The sequence below is a fragment of the Heterodontus francisci genome, chromosome 33, assembly GCF_036365525.1.
Source record: "Heterodontus francisci isolate sHetFra1 chromosome 33, sHetFra1.hap1, whole genome shotgun sequence".
In the NCBI taxonomy this organism is placed as follows: Eukaryota; Metazoa; Chordata; class Chondrichthyes; order Heterodontiformes; family Heterodontidae; genus Heterodontus; species Heterodontus francisci.
Genome location: NC_090403.1, coordinates 48868135 through 48888629, shown reverse-complemented (window position 1 = coordinate 48888629; position 20495 = coordinate 48868135). Strand labels below are relative to the sequence as shown.

At 42.5% G+C, this 20495-nt stretch overlaps 1 protein-coding gene across 2 annotated transcripts in view; it reads right to left on the bottom strand.

The window, feature by feature from the left end:
* Nucleotides 1-1072: 1072 nt before the first annotated feature.
* med1 (mediator complex subunit 1) overlaps nucleotides 1073-20495 on the bottom strand; it is a 58208-nt gene continuing 38785 nt past the window's right edge. The window contains exons 13-18 of one of the 2 annotated variants that reach the window (XM_068013520.1): nucleotides 19660-19784; nucleotides 18113-18234; nucleotides 17164-17365; nucleotides 12219-12314; nucleotides 11178-11283; nucleotides 1073-10169 (exon numbers count right to left, since the gene is read on the bottom strand). In XM_068013520.1, the coding sequence (XP_067869621.1) occupies nucleotides 6944-10169; nucleotides 11178-11283; nucleotides 12219-12314; nucleotides 17164-17365; nucleotides 18113-18234; nucleotides 19660-19784 (3877 nt within the window). In that variant the 3' untranslated portion in view covers nucleotides 1073-6943. The remainder of the gene's footprint in view (nucleotides 10170-11177; nucleotides 11284-12218; nucleotides 12315-17163; nucleotides 17366-18112; nucleotides 18235-19659; nucleotides 19785-20495) is intronic. The other variant, XM_068013519.1, reaches the window with a different exon arrangement.

The following is a 20495-nucleotide window of genomic DNA, read 5'->3' as shown; positions in this document are numbered from 1 at the left end:
GGTAGAGCTATCTAATTAATCTCACAGTGAGCTCTTCTATACATTGAGTACCTCTTGAGTAATTCCCTTCCAATTTTTGAAAGAAGCATTAAAACAAGACCCCCATATACTTGGTTCAGACAAATTTAAAGATCATACATCAATATTTTGAAGAAATTATCCTGTTGTCCCAACTTAAAATAGGTTATCCATCATACTGCCTTTTGTGAGCTCTTGCTGAGCACAAAATGGTTGCCACAATTTTTTTTAAATTCTTTTATGAGATGTGAGCATCGCTGGCAAAGCCAGCATTTGTTGCCCATCCCTAATTGCCCTTGACAATTGAGTGGCTTGCTGGGCCATTTCAGAGGGCAGTAAAGAGTCAACTACATTGTTGTGGGTCTGGAGTCACATGTAGGCCAGACCAGGTAAGGACGGCAGATTTCCCTCCCCAGAGGATTACTGAACCAGATGGGTTTTTACAACAATTGATGATGGTTTTCACGGCACCATTACAGATACTTGCTTTCAATTCCAGATTTTTATTAATTAATTGAATTTATTAATTACTTTATTTAAATTCCACCAGCTGCTGTGGTGAAATTTGAACCAGTGACCCCAGGGCATTAGCCTGGGCCTCTAGATTACTAGTTCAGTGACATGATCACACCACCATCACCTCCCCACATAACAATGATTGCACCTCAAAGTAATTTGTCGTGTATGAGGTGCTTTGGAACATCTGAGACACGATTAATTTCAACATAAATGGACATCTTTCTCTTCCCGAATGATATTCCACTTCGCCAAATTATTTCAGTGATAGGAAACGTCTCAGTATAAAATATGCCCAGGACTGATCAGGCACTGGTTAGACAGAATAAAGCCTTCACACAAATTCCAGCAACATCCCAAATGTAGTAATTCAACTTGACCCACAGCAGCCAACTTTGTGGTCAAAAATAAACAAGCACTTCAACAGTAATCTAGTGCAGCGTATCCCTGCCCACTGGGAACTGGATCGAGACCAACAAATGTACGTCACAGGCAATTAAAATTTTATTTTCATTTTAAAATTTATAATTTTGAAGGGCATGTATGAACAGGGCGATCTGGGCATGTATGTACACAAATCTTTGAAGGTGACAGGACAGGTTGAGAAGGCTGTTAAAAAAGCATATGTGATTCTTGACTTTATTAATCAAGGTATCGAGTACAAAAGCAAAGAAGTTTTGCTAACCCTTTACAAAAAGTGGTTGGGCTTCAGTTCGAGTATTGTGAAGTCTGCGCACTGCACTTTAGAAGGACATCAAGGCCTTGGAGAGGGTGCATAAGAGATTTACTAGAATGATAGCAGGGATGAGGGGCTTCAGTTATGTGGAGAGACTAAAGAAGCTGGCGTTGTTCTTAGGAGTTGAGAAGGTTAAGAGATCTGAGAGACGTGTCTAAAATCATGAATAATTTTGATAGAGTAAATAAGGAGAAACTATTCTCAGTGGCAGAAGGCTCAGTAACAAGTAGAAACAGACCTAAGGTGATTGGCAAAAGATCCAGAGGTGACATGAGGAAACATTTTTTGCCTTGAAGCCGATTCAATGGTAGCATTCAAAAGTGAATTGGATAAATACTTGGTGAAAAAGAGAGCTATGAGGAAAGAGCAAGAGAGTGGAATTAACTGGAGAGCTTTACCAAAGAGCCGGCACTTGCACGATGGACTGAATGGCCTCCTTCTGTGGTGTATCCTTCTTTGATTTTAAGTGTACTTTGCAGATCTTTGAAAGCCTTCAATTCCAATAGTCTGGGCTGCAGTCAAACCCAGGTATCAAAAGTGAAAAGGTGTTGTGCTCCAAATTGTCCCCAGCTTCCCCATGTCATTTTAAAAGAAAAACATGTGCAATCAGTAGGAACATCAAAGTTACAAGACAGAAACATGCAACACTTCAGTATCCAGATCAGGTCCCTACAAATGCAATATTAACACACACAGAAATGCTCCTGCTGAAATGTTTATTTCCAAACATGAACAATAACACCTGTATATTTTTTTCTGCAAAGTAACACCCTCTATTACGATGCGCGTGCCAGAAAAATATTTACATTTTGCAAAAAGTATGGCACAAATCTAGCCTTTATGTTAAATATGAGGAATTCACAAATCATTTACATGCTGGATGGAAAGGAAAGGCAAAGGTTACTCAACGAAATACGAAACGGTCACCCCATTTTCTTTACCTACGTCTGCTTTAGGCAAACACTGGGAACCTTAGCCGCCATACTATGAGATCACTGTACAAAGAGAAATTACACGGTGTTATGCCAAAATACATATAAAAATACAGTTTTTTTTAAACCAAATATTGAATGTTTCTGGAAATAATTTAAAAGAAAAAAATCACATTTTGACTTTTTGTATATACACAGGCAATCATCTCAAGCAACCCATGAACACTTCCAAATGGTCACCTGATTGGGAGGATGGGCGGGAAATGTAATCTTTAGTTATGGATAAGGAATTCCAAAATAGTTTCCCCTCCCCAGTATTTTCTGCAGCTACTGAAGGCACTGACTCTTGCTGGGGTAATTTCAAGGGTGCCCTCTGGTGTCTCACCAAGTGGACGTTCTTCATTTGGGCCTAGACCAGCTGCATGGGTCGTCGACTATGTTGGACATTATAGCTGTCTTTGCCCAGCACCCACATATTTTCTGGCAAGGGTCACTGAGCAGTGATGAGGAATCAAGGCTGTTTTTTCTCCTTCCTAAAGCCATAGGTAAGACCAGTTAAAACTTAGCACAGATCAGGAATGAAACATGGGGTGTTATAGTCTATACTGCTTAGCTTTATACAAAGTAGTACCTTTCCCCTCTAAGTTATTGGGAACAAATTTTAAAGTAACTTTCCAGGCACACATGGCACCACATGAAAGCACTGGGAAAATGTAAATTATACATCAGTGTGTCCAACTTACATTAAAATTCCAACAATACAAGAAATGTATTTTTGCCTTTCAATCACCTTTTATTTGACAAATGAGGCCTCCATTGAGATTTGAGGCACCATTTCCACCTAGCGTGATTTAAGATTATCCATATTTAACACCCAACAAAAATTTTGATATTTTCATTCACACTTTGTGCTCTTCTCCTGCCCCCTGAATATTAGTCTGGTCCCAAAAGTTGGAGAAATAATTATGGAAGGAGAACTGATTCAAAATCCATAAACAGTCAAGACACTTCACATTCATGAGTTGCAGAAGGGATCCAAAGGAAAACCATCACACTATAAATCTAAATAAAAGCACAAAATATCGGAGCTACCCACCAGGCTAGTCAACAGTTGGAAGAGAAAGACGGGTTAAGAATTGCAGGTGGAGCAGTTCAGGGAAACAGTTCACCCCCTAATCATTCACCTACTTTTCTCATTCGGCTGCTGACCAACCAGTTGTGCGCTTCCAGCATTTTCCATTTTTATTCCATGAGTTGTCCCAATTTAAAATAATCACTAAAGGATTAAAGTATTTCTTTGCAGAGGGTATATGCAATTAGAATTTTCAGTTTATTCAAGCAGGGCCCATAAATTCTTTTTATAAGGAATTTAGATAGATGCTCTAAAACAGGGATAAATAATGGGTGTAGGGAGCAAACAGGACAGCTGATTACACTAGGTGGCTCATGTGGAGAAAACCTTTGACGCAGACTCGATGGGCCAAATGGCCTGCTCCTGTCCTGTAATGTTTTGCTTCTATCATGCCAGTGTGCATGAAAAAGTGGTTGAGAAAGCTGCAGCATCTGCATGTTTTCAGACCTGTTGAACAATGCCCAATTGCAATCTGAAGTATACTGTTGCTAAAATTGTGGCTTTTATCCATCTCAATCCCAGTGCAATTTTAACCTGTAACTCTGCTGGCAAAAACAATACCAATGAAAGCTCCTGTATTTGAAAAACTGCAGGTTTAATAAAGGCCATCATTCATTAATGACAGGACTTAATTTCATACTTTGAAAACATTCCTCAGTGTGAGTTAACTTATGATTTTCCTTAATACTGTTAATGCAAGTTCCTTCAAATTTGATTGATTTAAAAAAATTGTATCTGACCTCTGCCTTCCTTTTTATTAATGGAAGTCAACAATCTTTTATGAGATACTTTCTAATGACACCTGAGGAAAGTCCCACGCACACTTTATTTCCTCACAACAGGGAATCGTCTGTACCTTCATGAAAAAACTGCCACAATCCACTTATTCTCCCACCCAAAAAAAACATTCTTTAAGGTACTTCCCAACACAAAATACACATACTGAAGCAATGAAAAACAGGGTGGATTCCCAGTCTCTGCTGAGCAAGCTGATTTCATACAGAGCCATGGTTGGCAGTGCCCCAACAGCAATGGCCTGGGTAGGGAAAGGTCAGCCAGGGTTCCCACTCCTGATCACCATCATGTGATAGCAGTTGGATACTGTAGCTGCATGCGACATTAGGCAAGAACAGCACCGGGCTTCAAAATGTCTGCTGACATTCATTGCCGTGGCTTACAGATGACAGCTACTCGGGTGGGGCAATGGGGGGCAGCTGGTGCTTGCGTCACCTTACCCTCATAAGAGTCAGTGCCTTGAGGACTGGAGAAATGGGGAGGCGTGAATACAGGCAAAGGCAATGAAGGACACAATCATGCAACAAATGTACACAGGGTAAGAGAATTTCAGCTAAGGTCAATGCGAAGAGGAAAAGAAACACTCTTAGGGTTCGTCTGGCACTGGTTCTGTCAAGAACTGCTCTAAAACGAAATAAAGGGGAGAATTGTGGATAGTTTGCCCATTAACAACCCACATAATTTTCATTCTATTCACTTGAGTGGATCCAAAAAAAAATCAGGCAGGGTGTACAACGAATGTCTGATCCGTAACCACCAGTCTTTCGCCCATGCTTACAGCAAAAAAGCACATTACAACCTAGTAAATTCTGGTCGCAGAGTCCTCACAACAGTTCAGTACTTTCAGCAGCCACCCCAACACTCTGGATAAATTCTAACCGCTCGTGCATCTGCTATCATTAATTAAAATGAACTAATTAAGCAAAATGCCAATGAATCTTGATTTGCAAATCTATTGAATTATTTCTTTGGCCAAACTGGACGACAACATGCAGGGCAATAGGAAAATACCCTTCCATTACCTGAACCATTGTTTAAAATCTGAACAATTCTATAACTATTTAGGATCCCAAGTTTAATTTTCAGGATCCAACTTTTGCTTTGAGGTGGATGGACAGTTGGTGCAGTTATGTTACAAACCATTTACAAAACATTTAAGAGAGTAAGAAAGATCTGTAGCTTTTACTAAAATCTAGTGTCAAAACAACACCGCAATATGTTTTTCTTTTTTATGTTTATAGTGAGTCCAATCTGAACCCTTAGTTCATTCCAAAAGTCTCTAATTGAAATTTCCACCCCATCTAGTCAATGCACGGGGACATGGCCAGGTTGAACAATGGCCTATGCTTTTCTTGCATGGATGATTCTATTGCTATTTCCAGTAAAGTTACATTAAATGGGTAATTTTATGGCTTCACTCTTTCAGCGGGCAAGGACCTTCCCCACCAAGAATGTGAAGCCACAACGTGAGCCCTTAAGTTTTCCAATTAAGCACTGTTCTATTTTAGTTACCAATTACATTTTTCTTCTGGGAAGTGTAAAGAGCTATTGCCATGGATTTTAGGCATTGTGCAGCAGATACCATTCTGTCAGATTTCTCGCCCTCTTTTTGGGAACACCATCTGCATGCAATTAAGAAATAGTCTCCTGGGGGCATCATTTAATCATTTGTCAGGACAAAAGGGAGAGCATGGCATTTATGTATCAATGGTTATGCTGTGAGTGCAAAATTATGCCAAATGTAATAAGCATCTGGGAGATCAGTTAGGAAGTTCAGCCAGTTCAGTATTCAGATAATTTGGATACTCTCAGTTTCACACATGTGGTTCATATGCAAACTCCTTTATCGTCCAACTCATGGTATGAAACTGGGAGGAAGTGGGAAGTGGAATTCCAAGACAAATTCTCAAGAAATCCTTCGAACAAAACCATGAGCCTCAAAGTTAATACAAACAATAGTACACATTCTTATTCTTCACAAAAATATGAGAAAAAGGGAATTACAGCACAACCTGTGTATCCAAAGCAATGAACAACTTTTGATTTTAAAATGGATTACAAAGAAGCTTTAGAAGCTGTTAAAAATGATTTCAATAAGCACATGAAACAATTCTGAGATTAAGAGATTAATAAATAGTTAAAAATAAAGCTTGTTAAAAGCATCTTAGGTTTTTATGTAAAAGAATCTGGGCCTTGCAGATTGTTAAATAAAATTTTCTATCTTTTGCATGTGGGATGGGAGACAAGGAGAAAATTATGCACACAGGCCATCTTATTTATTTGAAAAATATGAAAGACTTTTAGCACACATAGCCTCAGCCTCTTTTGATTTTAAAATAGCTTTCGGTTATTAAAAAAAGTTGTAAAATGTGGGAGCCAAACATAAATAGGATAGAGCCAGGATTAGGAGCTTCAAAGCTTTGCTAAGACTTTTCTGGGTCCAACCCTTTGTTTTGAGGGAGGGAGTCTTTATACAAGGGCTCCCACACTTGGGTTGATCTTGCCCCCTTAAAAGACTGATAGGAGGGGAAGACAAAAAAATATTTATGTAAAACTTGTCAAAGCCCACCCCCTCAAAAATGTACAAAAAACAGTTACATTTCACATACATTGTTTGATAAGTGGCTGCTGACATCAAAAATAATGATTAACTTAACACCTTGAAAATTTTATGTTATGAATCATGGCAGATCCGAGGCACCTGTCAAAATCGGAACGAGTTACCAGCTAAAAGCCAAGAACCTCGTATAATTAGAAACAAAATACTATAGTTATACAATAGACTGTCTTACTTTAAGATCAATGCACTTCATTTCAGTTACCAATCAGAGCCACATTCATAAGGTCATCATCATCGCCCATCAAAAATGCTGGACTAGGGCGAGATGACCTTTCAGAGTTCAGCGTTGTGCTCCCTGCCATAGATAAGGATTGGTCAGTTGAAATAGGAGACTTTGACCAACTTTCTGGTTTGATGCTGGAGTGAGACTTTTTCTTCTCCCTATCTCTGTCACGGTCCCTGTCCCTGTCGCGATCCTTGTCCTTTCCTTTCTTCTTCTCCTTTTTGTGCTTTTTATGCTTTTCTAAGCTGTACTCAGGGAGTGGCCGGATATCGTCATCTGAGCTTGGACTGTTCTGGTGAGATTTCTCAGCAAAGGACGATCCCGATTCACTGCCACTATCTCCACCTTGTGGGGTGTAGGCAGGAGACTTGCTGTAACTTGGTGAACAACGTTCGTGTTTCGGTGTTGAACCACTGAACAACGGTGAGCCATAGTTTTTTGCACCAGTTATCTGGGGTCTCAAACCGTCACCACTACCATCACTTGGCTTCTGCAAGGTTACTTTGGCCTTAATGCTGGGAGAACCACCATCATGTTTGCTAATGATAATTTTTGCCACACCAGTACCGCCGCCATTCTTGGAGTCGGAAGATTTCTTCCCACTGTCACCTGAACTGCCAGAGACAGAGACTTTGGATTTACCTTCTTTGTCGCTTTTCTCTCTCTTTCCCTGGTAATCTGCAGGGGACATATTGTGTTTGGATGGCATGCTATGAGAGGGCATTGCTGCTGTACTCATTTGACCATCTGGACAGTCTTCTGCACCCGAACCCCCTACGCCACCAACACCATGTTTTAATTTGTCAATCACTGCAGTCAAGGATGGCTTCTTGGTTCGACTAGGAGATTTGCCTTTGATTAAATTTCCATGAGCATTTTGAGATGAAGACATTGAGGAAGCAGAGGAAGAGGAAGATGAGGAGGTTGGAGGCTTCTGGTTCAAAGAACTGGAGGATACCACACCAGAGGACTGTTTCATGCTTGAACTGGAACTAGACCCTGACATGTGAGAACTTCCTGAGCCAGAGCTGACTGGAGATTTAGCTTTTGTAGGCGGAGTGCCTGGAATGGGTTTCAATGGCGATGAAAGTTTGTCCGAGTTGCCTGAAGGTCTCGAGTGTGAAGGAGACACATTGGGCTTTCCTCCAGATGGATTAACCAGGCAAGATGACGACTTAACTTGAGGTTTCATTTTGTTGCTACTACTGTTGCTGGAACTCAAACTACTACTACTACTAGTCAACCCATGCTTGGTGACTGGAGAAGAGCTGGGTTTTCCCATGGACTGAGAAGAACTCTTAGACTGGCCTGAACTGGTACTGCTTTGGCCTGAATAAAGGCTGCTGCTCATTTTGGAACTGGAAGAGCCTTCAGATTTGTTGCTTTTCACTTTACTGGAGGAAGAGGAATTGGAGGAATGAGAATGGTGACTTTTACTGCTGGATGAAGGGCCTGACCCAAACTGACTATGTGAAGACGATTTGCCAACCATCTCCTTGCGAATCTGAATTGTAATTTTTGGAATTGGAGGCGTGGCTCCACTAGGTGGTGTTTGTGACCGACCAGAACTCCCAGGAGATTTGGAGCCAGTGGTACTAGCTGGTGGCGTGAAAGGACGACTCGACACACTATGAGATGGGGACTTACTTTCTGAGTCCGTTTTCTTGCGTTTTGGAGGTTTCTCTTTGCATTTCCCTTCATTTGATGGTGTTCTGGTGCGTTTCCCAGGCTTTCCATCGATGCCTATTGCTGACAAATTGCTACTCCCACTGCCATTTCCTTCCTTACCAGATCGTTGTTTTTGGGATTTGTCCATTTTTCCAACCTCCACTGTGCTCAACAAAGGGCTCTGATTCCCACTGTGTTCCATCCCATCGGATGGTCCTAAAGACTTACTGCCAGATGTAAACATACTGAAATCCACCATGTCTGTATGGCTGCTCCCTTTGGAGCGATCTCCAGCATCACCACTCATTGCCTGAACATTCATCGAGCCAAGCACTTGCGAAGAAAAACTCTTTGTGTCGTCGACATCTCCACCCTGGCTGCTCTCATCAAAATATCCACTCACAAAATTGCTCCCACCTTGATTATCCAATAAAAAATCTACTCCATCAGGAAAAAACTGGTTTGAAGAGTCACTGGTTGGAGTAGCAGTAGAGTCTGCTATTAAATCCGCAGGATCAGTGTATGTGTTCTCATTACTTTCACCTTGAAAAACATCTGTATCAAACGTACTATTTACTATAGAATGAGAAGAGCTTGAAGAATCACGGACAGGCGTCCCAATAGACTGGCAATTGTCCCCTGTGGTGGCCAGCTTTGCTGTCTGTTCTGCTATGTCAGATAGAATCTCCGTGACATCAGCTCCAATGCTGTCTGTGCTAGGCAGGCGCACCATTCTCTGCATACTGGACTGCTGTGAGTGCACCACTGTCGGAGGGTATGTTGTAGGAGGTGTGTTACATTGACTGGGAGCAGGGGTAATGTGTGGGGTGTCCAAAGAATCCCCAGCCAGATTTACATCAAAGACGCTGTTAGGCGCATCAAAGTCCATGGAGATGAGTTCTCTCTGGAAGTCCTCCTCAGTCTGTTGTTGCTTGGGTTTATCTGTCTGCGACCTTGTCCTCTTCTTTTTCTGCTTCGTGCTGCCTGAAGCCACATCAATTCTAGGTGAGCTAGATGAAGAATTTTGCCTCTCCAAAGGGCTACTATTATACAGTGTAGAGAAATCCTGGCTTGGGTTGTCCTTGAGCAAGTTCATGAGCATGGGGTGATTTTTGGTATTACTTGCAGGGGAAGATACTGGTGGTGGTGTATGGCCAGGTGGTGTAGGACTTGAACCAATGGATGAACCGACACTCCCTGTAATTTGCAGTAAACTAGTCAGAATGGGGTTCTGGTTTACTTTAAAGGAATCCTCCCCATGCCCTGATTCGTGCCTTTCTTTCACACCTGTGTTTCCTAAATTGAAGATGGTGGAGATGGGTCCGGGAAAGGTGCTTGTCGGAGTAGTGGTGCCACTCGCTGGATTGTTGCCAAGTTGCGTGCTGTAACCAGGACTGGTGGCTGGTGGTGGATTCCTTTTCAGCATGTCCTCAACAGTCTCTGCAATGAGGGGTAAGGCTGGAGTGTCTGCTTGGATAGTTTCAGCCTTTCGACGGATTGCTCGCATTGTCACTGGGATGGACATACATCTGTAAAACACATATGGCATCAGTAACATTACCCAAGTTTACTTTCATTGGTCAGTATTCCCCCCGGAGTTTATCCATGGTACTCAACCTCAAAGAGGAATTCAATAAAACAAAAAGCACCCTTGAATGTACCTTCTTTATGGAGAACCCAGCACTGTGAGCGAATGCCAGCCCCCCTCCATTCCAAAATACATGTTACATAATAAGTACAGAGGAGGGGGCCCATTCAAACTCATCCATTCAGAAAAGAATCCTATCACAGCATCCAACTACATCTCAAATAATGCCAAGTTTTTGTCTCCACTACCCCGTTCCTAGTTTAATGACGGCCATTCCACATGTTGAAGACTCTTTATGTAAACATCCTGACATCACCCTTAGATGTGTCTTTTTTCTTCTTTGTTGTCCTGTTGCAGTCCTAATATAGTGCTTCCATATTTACTTTTTCTGTGTCCTTACTATCTTACGTAGCATCCCTTTTCACCAACTCTATTACAAGACCAACCAGAAACAGAAAGTATTAAAAAAAAACTAATAGCTTTTTAAAAAAATGTCCTTGCGTAATAGCACGGTGGAACTAAAATAATTCAGTCATCAACTGAGAATCTAATGATTATGAACAGTTTATTCAACTATGGGTAGTATCAAATTTGAACCCAAATTCTTTCTCACCCGACATTCAACCTGTGTGTAGTTTCCAGCAGAATTAACTGGAAAGTGATTATGGGTGGGATACCCTAGCTAAATCTTTCTGTCTTGAGTCCAGGGTGCTGAGCTCAATCAAGCTTGGGATCTTCTGGTCTCTATGTGCTAGTATTAAGCCAAGCAGTGTCTCTTCCCACTAGACTACTGGAGAATGTGATCTCCATAACACTTCTATAAATCTCAGAATGCTAATAAAGATGGAATTTGAGTTACTTGGTGACAGCAAATCAGCAAATTCACTCCCCCAGCCAGCCCCACGATCCTCCTTTTTTGGAACGTATTCAGTACAGAGAAGACCCTTACCGCTGTACCACTCTGGTGATGAAGTCATCAGTACAGATGAGGGCATCGGAGAGTCCTTTATAGAGCTTACAACTCACTTGCCTGGAGTCCAGCACATCCATCACAACTGGCAAAACAAACAGCATTGAATGTTGAAAATGAGAATCTACACCAGAGACCACAACTGTGAGTACTGATTGTTCTTTGGAAGCTTTCAAAATAACACAATAATTGTCACCTTTGTTCGAAACATTTAAAAATAATTGAACAAGATGTAGAGTCTGACAAAGGCCAGAGATCATTTTAAAATATGACTGCAGATCAACAGGTTCCCAGTTCAAATCTGGGTGCCCCCTCCTTGATCTTTATTTAAGGGAACTGGCAAAAGAAACAGAGGCCACTGCCTGAAAGGGCGGTGGAAACAGGTTCAATAGTAACTTTCAAAAGGGAACTGGATAAATACTCGAAGGGAAAAAATTTGCAGGACTATGGAGAAAGGGCAAGGGTGTGGGACTAATTGGATAGCTCTTGCAAAGAGCCAGCACAGGCACAATGGGCTGACTGGCCTCCTTCTGTGCTGTCAGATTCTATCATTCTAAGGGGCTCCCCAGACAATTGAGTTATTAAGTGCACTGCTCAGTATGAATTGACCAGGAAGATCCCAGGTTTAATTGCTGATCTGCGCTTAGTTAATTGGCTTCACACCAGGTGAGAACAGTATTGGGCTCAGCTACAATGCCTGAATGCCATGATTGAATGGGGCATTCCCGCTTGCCACGAGGTTAGTTTCATAAATGAAAAATGGCCATTTGGCTGAAGTACTGGAGGGCACCATCAGTACAATCTGTACTTCAGCACCAGGCAGAAGGGGAGAAAATTCAGAGAAGAAAAGCATTCTGAAAAAACCTCATCACAACAAAAATAGATCTCGTGTTGCTGCAGGTATTGAGTGGTTACAAAAACTGATGTTTTAAAATCTAGTCCCAGTAACGAGTATTGTAGTAAATAGCTTTACATATGGTCAGAAACTGGTCAAAAATTTGAGTCAGTAAAGCAGCATACCGCACACGAGAGAGTCATTGACTGGGTGCTGGAAGGACAGGCTGAAGCTGGTATCGGTCAGTGGACACACCTCAAACTGCAAACGTCCAGGCAAATCTGCAATCAAACAATTCATACAGAAATTATAAGAAAACTGAACAGCAAAGGAATAAAAAATCCTTTTATTTTAGAAAAGACAGTTTCACTACTGTTATTCACAGATTGAAAGGTGGGTCACTATCCTTTCTTATCTAGACCTGATATCACAAGACAGTTTCTTGATTAACTTGAGAAGTGTCATCCCGTTTTCAGCGACCATGATATGGCAGAAGTTCTTAAAATTATAATATTCTTAAAGAGGGTTAATAGCAAAAGATTGCTTCCTTCTTTGTTCCAGTAAAATAATCTTTGCAATTTTTCATACCTTCTTCATAACTATAGCCTCTCATTCTAGTGGACCCTCACCATACCCTTACGACTTTACTATCCTCCTATACTGAACTCCATACAATACTCCAACTATGCCCTAACCAATGTATCACTCCCTCGCTTTTATATTAAGCGACCCTGTGCATAAAGCCCAGTTTCCTTTGCCTTTTTAGTAGTCTTTGATACCTGCACTCACACCTTTGGCTCGAGGGGCCGAATGGCCTACTCCAGTTCCTAATTCGTATGTTTAAAGATCTCTACCTGAAACGCCTACATCTCTCCTTTTCTCATTCACTTAGGAGGTTCCACAGGAATGCATTTAATTTTCCTCATTGTTCTTTTTCCCAAAATGTACCCGTTCACATTTCTTTAACTGCATCTGCCATCTTTCTGCCCACGCTACCTACCTGTTGATATCCTTCTTCAATCTCCTACATTCTTTTTTACAGCTTAGCATGCTCCAGTCATTAGTAAATTAAAAATTATCTCTCTTATGCCTATCTCACTCATTTATAGACATGGAAACAACAAAAAAAGGTCCCAGCAATAGCACTGGTGACACCACGATCCATATCTTGACTATGTGAAAAGTACTCATTTACACTGCTCTTTAGTTTCTGTTCCTTAACCAAATGTAGCTACAGGTTACAAATCCAGAGGCCATGGGCCAGATTATATTCCAGCAAAGGGGTCCCAGTAGTGGGCTGGAAGACAGGGAGAGAGCCCGCCTTGGCCCTCCGTCAGACCCCCGTTGCAATTCCACGGCAGGCAGCCAATTAACTGCCCGTCAGGGATGCTGTCCCTTTAAGGGACGAGCTCCCGCCTCCAGAGCTGCTGGCCAATCAGAGGGCCAGCAGCTCTGCAGTACCAGCAGTGCCACTGGAAGCAGTGGCCACTGCCGGTATTGCAGGAGGCCTGCAGTGCCAATGATGGAGGAGACCCCAGGGCTCAGGTGACTAGTGTCAGGGTCGCTGGACCATGGATTGCCTCGAGAGGAGGGATGACCTCCTCCACCAACACCATCCCCCCACCCCCCAAGGCCACCAGGAGGCTGCCAGGTCTTACCTGGCTGTGTCTTCATGTGGCAGCAGGCCCCGCCGTCTTCCATTAAATGGAAGCGGACGCGGGAGGCTGCCCTTAAGTGGTCCTTGGACAAATGGCAGAGGACCAGGGCAACGACGGGCATGCCGCCCCTCACCATTTTGTGAGCAGCCCCACCTCTGTTCCTGCCCCATAAATTCAAATCTCACCATGACAAGATATGAAATTGAATTCAGCAAATTTGGTAATTGTGAACAAGCACCCAAACAATGATCATGGTAGCCACCGGATTTTTGTAAAAAAAAAAACTGTTTCACGAATATCCTTTAGCATAGGAAAGGTGCTGGCCTGTACTTGACTGCAGTCCCACACTGTAGTTAATTCTGAAGGCCCCCTGAAGTGGCCCAGGAAGCCAGTTAGCTGCAAAACCAATTACTCAGCGATTCAGGAAGATCTGCCACCTTCTCAGGCCAAACAGTGATGGACAATAAATGTGGCCTTGTTATGTCACTCACCCTTGTTATGTCATTCACTTCACAAATTTGAAAAACAATCATGGATTTCAGCCTTTGGAGTAATTGTTGCTATCTGGACATTAACTTTAACAATTTTTTTTTTTCTTTGGCCTCCTTGTCTCGAGAGACAATGGGTAAGCGCCTGGAGGTGGTCTGTGGTGTGTGGAGCAGCGCCTGGAGTGGCTATAAAGGCCAATCCTAGAGTGACAGGCTCTTCCATAGGTGCTGCAGAAAAATTTGTTTGTCGGGGCTGTTACACAGTTGGCTCTCTCCTTGCGCCTCTGTCTTTTTTTCCTGCCAACTGCTAAGTCTCTTCGACTCGCCACACTTTAGCCCTGCCTTTATGGCTGCCCGCCAGCTCTGGCGAAAGCTGGCAACTGACTCCCATGACTTGTGATCAATGTCACAGGACTTTCATGTCGCGTTTGCAGACGTCTTTAAAGCGGAGACATGGAGGGCCGGGGTGGGTCTGATACCAGTGGCGAGCTCGCTGTACAATGTGTCTTTGGGGATCCTGCCATCTTCCATGCGGCTCACATGGCCAAGCTATCTCAAGCGCCGCTGACTCAGTAGTGAGTATAAGCTGGGGATGTTGGCCGCCTCGAGGGCTTCTGTGTTGGAGATACGGTCCTGCCACCTGATGCCAAGTATTCTCCGGAGGCAGCGAAGATGGAATGAATTGAGACGTCGCTCTTGGCTGACATACGTCGTCCAGGCCTCGCTGCCATAGAGCAAGGTACTGAGGACACAGGCTTGATACACTCGGACTTTTGTGTTCCGTGTCAGTGCGCCATTTTCTCACACTCTCTTGGCCAGTCTGGACATAGAAGTAGAAGCCTTTCCCATGCCCTTATTGATTTCTGCATCTAGAGACGGGTTACTGGTGATAGTTGAGCCTAGGTAGGTGAACTCTTGAACCACTTCCAGAGCGTGGTCGCCAATATTGATGGATGGAGCATATCTGACGTCCTGCCCCATGATGTTCGTTTTCTTGAGGCTGATGGTTAGGCCAAATTCATTGCAGGCAGCCGCAAACCTGTCGATGAGACTCTGCAGGCACTCTTCAGTGTGAGATGTTAAAGCAGCATCGTCAGCAAAGAGGAGTTCCCTGATGAGGACTTTCTGTACTTTGGACTTCGCTCTTAGACGGGAAAGGTTGAACAACCTGCCCCCTGATCTTGTGTGGAGCAAAATTCCTTCTTCAGAGGACTTGAACGCATGTGAAAGCAGCAGGGAGAAGAAAATCCCAAAAAGTGTGGGTGCGAGAACACAGCCCTGTTTCACGCCACTCAGGATAGGAAAGGGGTCTGATGAGGAGCCACCATGTTGAATTGTGCAATAACAATAACAGATCTTAATATTACACAATTTGAAAGGCTCCCTGCAAAGGTAGATTTTCTGGTCAGTTGAGCAGGAGAACAGGCACTGACTGGAAAATCTGACAAAGCTGAATCGGTGAATTCAGTTTTCTGGCAGGTATCTCCACTTTTTTTATTTAGAGATACAGCACTGAAACAGGCCCTTTGGCCCGCCGAGTCTGAGCCGACCATCAACCACCCATTTATACTAATCCCATATTCCTACCACATCCCCACCTGTCCCCATATTCCCCTACCACCTACCTATACTAAGGGCAATTTATAATGGCCAATTTACCTATCAACCTGCAAGTCTTTTGGTAGTGGGAGGAAACCGGAGTGCCCGGCGAAAACCCACGCAGACACAGGGAGAACTTGCAAACTCCACACAGGCAGTACCCAGAATTGAACCCGGGTTGCTGGAGCTGTGAGGCTGCGGTGCTAACCACTGCGCCGCCCATAACTGACCTGAAGTGGTCTGGTTGTAAACAAGCCGTACTTTCATTTAAACATTCTAATGCGCTAAAATGATTTTCTGCCTTTATACTGGGCGTTTACCTCACCTATTAGGAATGGGCTCCATAGTAATGATATTTTTAAGAGGCTTTTTAGCATTTTGTTCCATTTTGCATCACTTTTTTGTACAGAAATGCTTCAAGATAAGCTTTCTTGAAAAATGTCACATCTCAAATGCAATACAAGGCAAAAGACAACATACCAGGAAAATCAGCAGGCACCAGAGCTAACTTGATTGCGCCCATTATGCCACAAACCATGTCCGCCAGTAGCCAAGGAGAACTGACTCAACAGGCTCCAGGTCAGCATGAAGCCAGTTGCAGGTTAGTGCCAACTACTGCTGTGAGGCCAGCAACCAATTTGCCACATGGACAGAACACCAGTGAGAGTTGGGGTCACTTTTTTGCCACTGCATGCTGTCAGCTGCGCCCTGGAACTCCAAACAGCACATTAGTGAGTACCAATGAACAATGGTTTGGGTGCAGCATCACTATCAATTGCCCACAGACTTGGTTTTCTGCCTCCAGATTTATTTTGCCAGCCAGTGGGTTTTGTTGGGCCATCTTTTCTCCCCAAGCAGCCTTTGTAAATACTGAAATAGAGGACAAATATTTATAATCTTTGCAAAAGATTTTATTTTCCCTCCTTCACTTACCTATAGATGACTACAACCCTTTCATTTTGCCGACTGCCCTTTAAGGGCTACTGGCATGTACAAATTATTGCCCCTTCACTTTCTCAGCACTCAGTCCAATATGAGATAGAAGCCTGCCATAAGTAGTGAGGTGCAACTCTGAAAAATCTTTGGAAAGCACTCATGCTTGTGAGTGTTGCACTTGCTGCATAGATGTTTCGCCAGACTCCATACTGTCACAACAATCAATCCTGCCATCTTTTCAAGGGCAAAAAAAGTCACAAGGAAGCTGGTAGCATATGTCTGCTTGCAGAAGCTATTTTCAACAACTAAAAAGCAGAAATGACCACCAAGACCTTGTTTTCCCCAAAGGGGAGTACAAATTTGAGCACAACTGTCTCACAAATGAGCAAACACACAATCCCAATTTATTTCCAATCAATCAGGTTCTTGTATACAAAACCTCCTCTTACCTTCTTTCAGCACAGTCCTTTTCACACAGCTCCCAATCAGCATGTTATAGGCCACCTGGTGTCGAATAAGTTCTAGAATCTGAGGCACCTGGCCTGGGTGCCTGAAAGGGATTTTATGAAGCAGTGTTCCTTGCAGGCACCTACCATCATGGATTGGGGCATCCTTGTTCAGAAAGTAGCAATGTTGCTGACCTGGTAAAGACTGGCAAAACACCAATATCAAACTTTTAACTTAAATATATGATGTAGATGTGTATGTATATATATATATATATATATATGTATATATATATATATAAAAAACAGAACAATCAAATTTCCAGTTAACTTGCGGCATACATTTATCATAGATATCGTCCAGAGCAGCATACTTGTCAAAATGCAGGGCTCTCTTCACTTCTTTCACCCCCTTCCGTTACCCTCTCAGCCCCGCTCAAATATACAGAGAAGTCAACAAAATGAAAGAGTGAAAGATTAGTACTGCTTGTGCTACTTGAGGCTGCCTGAATATTGACAACATATGAATATTTAATTCAGGAAATAGAGGGAAGTTTTCATCCCCAACTTGCTCCCCATCTCCCTGGAAGGCTGCAAGTCTTACTGTTGCACAGCTTCACAGTTTGAGAGACCTCCTTCATGTGAATGCCGATGGTGAACGTAAAGAGGTTATTTAATTGTGGAGGGAATCTCAGCCAAATCCAGTCCTGTCCTCAACCAAAGCCCACACAGGTGTGCTCTACAAGAGGTATCTACAAACAGTAAGCAGCAGCACTGGCTGATGCTTCCACTCCTAAATCTAAGAGTGGTCCGGCTAACAGCGTCCCAGCTGAGGTTAGCTAACTCAGCAAGTAGAAACATAAATCAGCAAACAAATAAATCAACAGTAATGTTTTAAACAAATAACCAGGATTATAACTGGTCTATAAATTCCAGTATTACTGTCACTCACAGCATAAAACCGCATGTTGTGTTTCAAAGTTGATGAGCTGCCATCCTTCCCTGAGAGTACAAACTGTGTGATCAGTTCATAGAGTGGAACTAGAGCGACAGGAGGATCGAAGAGTGGGATACCTGTTCAAAAAGGCACATGGTCATGGGAAGAATGTAGAAAATCACACAACAGATACAGTGAACGTATGATTGTTCTGTTAGACTACATATTGGTCATAGTGGGAGCAAATCAAATTCTGGTTGATTTTTGAGCTGAAAGCACAATAAATTATACATTATCCATTCTTTAAAAATGATGAAAATGTTAATGAATGCTCATATTTTACTGGTTACTATATTCTGGCTGTGGTCCATTTCTGCCAATAGAGTACAATAGAACTGTGTGCTTTATTCTCTTGTTGTATCCATCCTCACTACTAGATGGCGTGAGTGCACTTTTTAAAATTTAGTAGTAGATTACTGACTACTCAAAGTCAACATTCAGAAATTCTGTTTAAAATGTTTTCAAAACTTAGACTATTATTTATACTAAAGTGTTTGATCCTGGACAAGGAGGCCAGAATTGATTCTTTTTTAAACCATCCTTCCCATCACCCACCCCCGCCCCCCCCCACTGCAACTTCCTGCCTCCTTCTCCAATATGTCCGATATGCTGAAGTCTAGCTTCTCCACTTTCTTGCCTCATCAGCTGTTTTTCACGCATCCACCTAGAGGAAGCTATTGTACTATAGGGAAGGGGATGGGGAGGAATCTGCAGGGTAATGCAGACGAGCCCAATTCTGCTCCCTCTCCCCACCAACCAAAATTTGCTTTGCGTCACTGAGCAGAGATCAGAAGCAGGAACCCTGGATTTTTTTTAAACTGTCACTAATTTATGGGCACTGTGTTTAATTGCTGTGCCCCAGCTAAGGCAACACTGACCAGGGAGCCAACCGAGCAGCTCTTTGATAGTTCCTGATCTTTCTGATATTGGCAGTTTGATTTTCCTTTGGGGACAGTTGTTTGGACAGTAACGTAATAGAGAAGACACACTTGCTACCTGGATCCAAAGCACTGGAATTCCTTCCCAAAGCTTCCCGCCTCTCCCTTCCTTTAAGACGCTCCTTAAAACTCAGCCCTTCGCACCATCCTACTATCTCATGTGGCTGTGTCAAATTTTGATTAATAACACTTCTGTGCAGTGCCTTGGGATATTTTATGTTAAAGGTGCCACATAAATGCAAGTTATTGTTGTTGAAATGGGGAAGATGCTGCAATATCAGAGAAGACACCATAAAGTGATATCCCACATAATGTCTTGAGTTAATAACTGATCTACAGACTGAATAAAACCCAAGAGCATCTCACTGAAACTTGAAAACACAGCACATTGTGCTGACAGTAGAATTTTGATCAAGGATGCGAATTGTAAGATACTAGGAAATACTTAAAACTTCAATTGTTTATTTACCAGGGAGAACTGTACAAAGCCCTTCAGGGTGAACTTTAAGCTTTGATGGCACCTTGTACTAATATTTCTCTCGCATCAGATGCACATAAACTAACCTAAGAAGTTCTGAAGTTTTTGAATGCAAAAAGCTGATACAGGAATTGGCTGTGGAAATTTTAGGAAGAAGCAGGCTGGCAGGTCCACACTGTTGGCATTAGTCACAGAAGAGAAGGAAGGTGTGCTGGAAGAGAAAAAAAAGAGGTAGAATAACTACATGACTACCCAACAGCCAAACCAGAGTCAGATTTACAGGCACCATTTTAGGGCTCAGGACCATTCTAAGGGAGTGCTGCATTGTCACAGATGCTGTCTTTCAAACAAGTTGTCAAACCGAGGTCCCATCAGCCTGTTCAGGTGGTTTAGATGGATGGCAGAGATCGCATGACACTCTTCAAAGAAAAGCAGGCAGTTCTTCCAGTCTTAGCCAACATTTATCCCTCAACTACAATCATAAAAAACAAATTAACAGGACATTATTTCACTTGCTGTTTATGAGTCCGTGCCATGGACAAAATAGCTGCCATGCTTGCCTCCATAACAATCGCTACACTACATAAGACCACTGTGAAGCATTTTGGGATCTCTTCAGGATATATGCCTCAATGTAAATGCAAACTCTTTCTTTACTTCATCATAGCATTAACAACATAAAATACTAAACTTTGGAAGACTGAAACCTATAAATTAACATAGCTGAGCATTTGTCATAGTTTGAATGGACACCGAATGAGAATTTTCCCCATGCACAACTACGCATGACTAAAACGTTACTGATTGCAAAAGGAGAACACAAAGTCAAAATGACAACAGGCCAAAGCTCTTTTTAAAAAAAGGTATCGTCATCATTAACAATTATTGATAAATAAAAAGCATACAGTTGGGTAAGACAACC